The sequence below is a fragment of the Gossypium hirsutum genome, chromosome D07, assembly GCF_007990345.1.
Source record: "Gossypium hirsutum isolate 1008001.06 chromosome D07, Gossypium_hirsutum_v2.1, whole genome shotgun sequence".
NCBI classification, from domain to species: domain Eukaryota; kingdom Viridiplantae; phylum Streptophyta; class Magnoliopsida; order Malvales; family Malvaceae; genus Gossypium; species Gossypium hirsutum.
In genome coordinates, this window is record NC_053443.1 from 12,814,561 (window position 1) to 12,818,780 (window position 4,220).

The following is a 4,220-nucleotide window of genomic DNA, read 5'->3' on the forward strand; positions in this document are numbered from 1 at the left end:
AAATTATTTTTAGGGAGAAAAAACTCCAAGAAGAAGGAAGTAAAAAAAAATCAATTATTTTAAAAAATTGAATATCGGGAGGATACGATACAACTTAAATTTTTTTTTTAAAAAGTGTTTTTAGCATCGTAAATTACTTTATTTCGCCAATCATTTTAATCATAGCTCATGTTACTTATAATAATTAAGAGGTTTATTACTTAGTCATTAGCTAGAGGCTAGTAGGCAGCCCCTAGAGTTGGGAAGGGCGGCGGCGATGTTGGTTCTTTGTCGGGCCCGGGCGGTAGCGGCTGTGGTTTGCGCACTAAGTTTATTATATTTGACCTTTATTTTAAGAAAAGACATTAAACCCTTAAAATACTACGAACCCCCAAAGTTCCCATCATCCATGTATATATAAATAATCAATAAAAGATTCCTCTTTGTCTCCAAAGTTTCTTCTTCATAATCTTTGGAATGTGTAAATGGACAAATAACCTTTGCAAAGCAAACTGAAAATGGTGGAACATCCAGTGCTTTTTTGGGGATTGCAGTAATGGTTTTTATGAGTACTTTAATCTTTTAATATTATAAAAAAACCTGGGTCCAACAAGAAATGATTAGGTTGTATATTGGCATGAAAATGAGCCAAATGCATTGTCATTTTCAATGGTGAAATGAAAATAAAATCCACCCCATATATTGTTATTTCAATGGCAATTGGCCAACAAAAGATAAACAAGACACTGATCATAGACAACACATAATGTAAAATAGTATGCAATAATAGAGTGGAAAACCCCCCAGTAGATTGAAGTCGAGACATGGTGGTATAAGCCCTTTTAACCAGAGATTAAAATGGACCGGGTCTCAAAATTTTTGGCCCTAAGTTTAGGGATAGTGACAGTGAGAACCCCATTCTCCATAGAAGCTTTAACTTCATCCATCTTCACATTTTCCGGCAACCTGAACCTCCTGGAGAACTTGCCACTACTCCTCTCGAGGCGGTGCCAGGTGTCGTTCTTGTCTTCCTTCTCAAACATCATCTCGCCGCTGATCTGGAGCACCCTGTCGTCCTCGATCTCCACTTTCACTTCCTCTTTCTTCAGCCCAGGAAGGTCGGCCTTGAACACGTGCGCATCGTTGGTCTCCTTCCAGTCCACACGTGCGTTGACGAAGGCGGCTTTTTCACGGAAGGGTTGAGGGAAATCCAAGTCCTTGAAAGGGTTCCATATGTTCAAAGAAAAAGGGCCGAAAACGCCGCTGGGGCTGCGTCGGGCGCCGTAGAAGTGAGGAAGCATCTGTTGGCATATAATTAAATTAATCTTGCACAAAATAAATTATGAAAAGTTACGAATGTGAAGAGGCTTGAATATGAAGAGTTAATAATGCAAAGAGACTTGAAGATGAAAAGTTACACACATGCATGGATAGTCATAACTCTTATAGTATTTAAGTTATGTAAATGAATAGTCACAACTCCTAGCATTTAGTGATATAGATGAATAGTCACTTACAACTCCTATATAAAGAGTTGTATGTGATGAAGAATATTATTGAGTGAGTGAAATAAAAATTAATCAAAAGGGTGTTTTCTTTCTTCCATAAAAATTATTTCTCTTTTCATTATATTCTTTATTATATTCTTTGTTTTATTTCTCCAAATTTTGATCAATTTTCTACAAATTGGTATCAGAGCCTTGTTCGATCGAAATGAACAATTCTATTCCTCTTTCTTCCGTTCCCCAATTAACCAAAGAAAATTATGGCAAATGGAGTATCCAAATGAAGGCTCTTCTTGGATCTCTAGAAGTTTGGGAGATTGTTGAAAAAGGTTATAATGAAGTTGAGGCTGAAGAGGAGGAAGGATTAACACAAGTTCAAAAAGAGAGTCTAAGAAAATCAAGGAAGAAAAATCAGCAAGCCTTATTTTGGATATATCAAGGAGTTCAATCATATGAAGTGGCTTGGGAAAAAATAGCTTGTGCCACCACGGCAAAACAAGCATGGGAATTTTTACAAAATTCATTCAAAGGAGATGAAAAGGTGAAAAGAGTTCGGTTGCAAACTCTTCGAGGAGAGTTTGAAAGATTGCAAAAAATAGAGTCAGAATCAGTTTCTGATTACTATTCACGGGTTTTGTCCATAGTCAATCAATTAAAAAGAAATGGTGAAACTATGGATGATATTTGTGGTGTTGAGAAAATTCTCCGTTCTTTAGATTCCAGATTTGACTACATTGTGGTTGCCATTGAAGAATCAAAGGACTTGAGTACCATGACTATTGATGAACTCACAGGTTCGTTGCAAGCCCATGAAGAAAGATTAAACAAGAAGAAAAAGAAAGTAGATCTAGATCAAGCACTCCGGTCAAAGTTGTCTCTAAATGAGAATAAGGGAGATTTTAAAAATCAAAGAGGGAGAGATCGTGGTCGTGGAAGAGGAAGAAATTTTAGAGGAAGAGGCTCAAATGCTCGTGAAAGAGGTGAAGATGTAAGCATGGAGAATGGATGGAAAGAAGCCAACCAAAGTCAAAATTTTAGAGGATCACAAAGAGGACGTGGACGTGGAAATTAAAGAGGAAGAGGTCGTGGCTATTTTGAATGTTATAATTGTCGCAAACCTGGTCATTTGGCAAGTGAATGCTGGTACAAAAAAGAAGAGAAAAATGAAGCTAATATAGTACAAAATAATCAAGAGCAAAAGCAAGAAACTTTGTTGCTCGTATCTCATGGTGGAGAGATTGATGATGTCTGGTACATAGACAGTGGTGCTAGCAAGCATATGACAGGTAACAAAAATTTATTTTCGAAGTTCTTTGAATCTGATTGTGGAGAAGTAAAAGTAGGAGATGGCAAAGCTTACAAAGTTAGCGGTGTTGGTGAGTTGGAGTTCAAAACAAAGCAAAGAAAGGTAGAGAAAATGTCTGAAGTTTATTTTGTTCCTGGTCTTAAAAATAATCTGCTTAGCGTTGGGCATCTCTTGAAGAAGGGGTATGATATTCATTTCCGAGACATGGCTTGCTATTTATCAAAGAAAAATCAGGTTGTTGCTAGAGTTGGAGTGGCATCAAATAATCTTTTCTCTCTTACCCTTCAAAATCAGAATATGTCTTGTTTTATTGGTGCTCATAAAGGAATTTCAAAGTTATGGCATGATAGATATGGACATTTAAACTATGGAAATTTGGAGATGCTTTCAAGGAAGATGATGGTTAGAGGTTTACCAAAAATCGATCGGCTTGATGATGTTTGTGAAGCATGTCAACTTGGAAAGCAATACAAAATTGCTTTTCCTTCTCAATCCTCGTGGAAAGCAAGAAGACCATTGCAACTTATTCACTCAGATCTTTGTGGTCCAATGACAGTTTCATCTTGAGGAGGTAATCGTTACTTTATCTCTTTCATTGATGATTACTCAAGAAAGTTGTGGGTGTATTGTGTCAAAGAAAAATCAGAGGCTTTTCAAAGATTCAAAGATTTCAAGGCAGAAGTGGAGAACTTTACTGGGTTGAAAATTAACACCTTGCGTACAGATCGTGGAGGTGAATATTTTTCAAAAGAATTTGAGAAATATTGCCGAGATAGTGGCATCCGGCATGAAATGACAGTCCGCCATACACCTCAGCAAAATGGTGTGTGTGAAAGAAAGAACAGAACAATTATGGAAATGGCTAGATGTCTTCTTAAGAAGAAGAGGTTATCAAGAAGATTTTGGGCTGAAGCTGTTTCCTGTGCAGTTTATCTTATAAACAGATCACCGACAAGAAGCTTGGAGAATTGCACACCACATGAGGCGTGGTATGGTATAAAGCCTAGTGTTAGTCATCTTAGAGTATTTGGGAGTGTTGCCTACTCTCATATTCCAGATGCAATGAGAAGCAAGTTGGATGACAAGTCAGAGAAATGCATTTTCATTGGCTATAGTGAAAGAAGTAAGGCATACAAGTTGTATAATCCGGTGATAAAGAAGATTGTGATAAGCTGAGATGTTCGGTTTGATGAAAATTCCATGTTTGAAGATATGGAAGTTGAAAAGGAAAATTTGCCAATTTTTCCTTTTGAACTTGAAGAAGAAGAAGAGGCAGTAATTGAGAATGCTGAAGATGATGCTCAAGTAGAAAATCCTCCTGCTTCCCCAAGTTCTTCATCAAATTCTTCTTCATCCAGCCCGATCCGAAAACGAGAAGCATCCAAGAGTTATATGATGTAATAGATGAAGTTGTGCAAATGATGTTGTAT

At 37.1% G+C, this 4,220-nt stretch overlaps 1 protein-coding gene across 1 annotated transcript; it reads right to left on the minus strand.

Moving 5' to 3' along the window:
• Window positions 1–821: 821 nt before the first annotated feature.
• Window positions 822–1,280, minus strand: LOC107956631 (17.6 kDa class I heat shock protein 2). The gene has a single exon (XM_016892225.1). The coding sequence runs from the start codon at window positions 1,278–1,280 to the stop codon at window positions 822–824; it is 459 nt and encodes a 152-aa protein (XP_016747714.1).
• Between the last annotated feature and the right edge of the window lie 2,940 nt (window positions 1,281–4,220).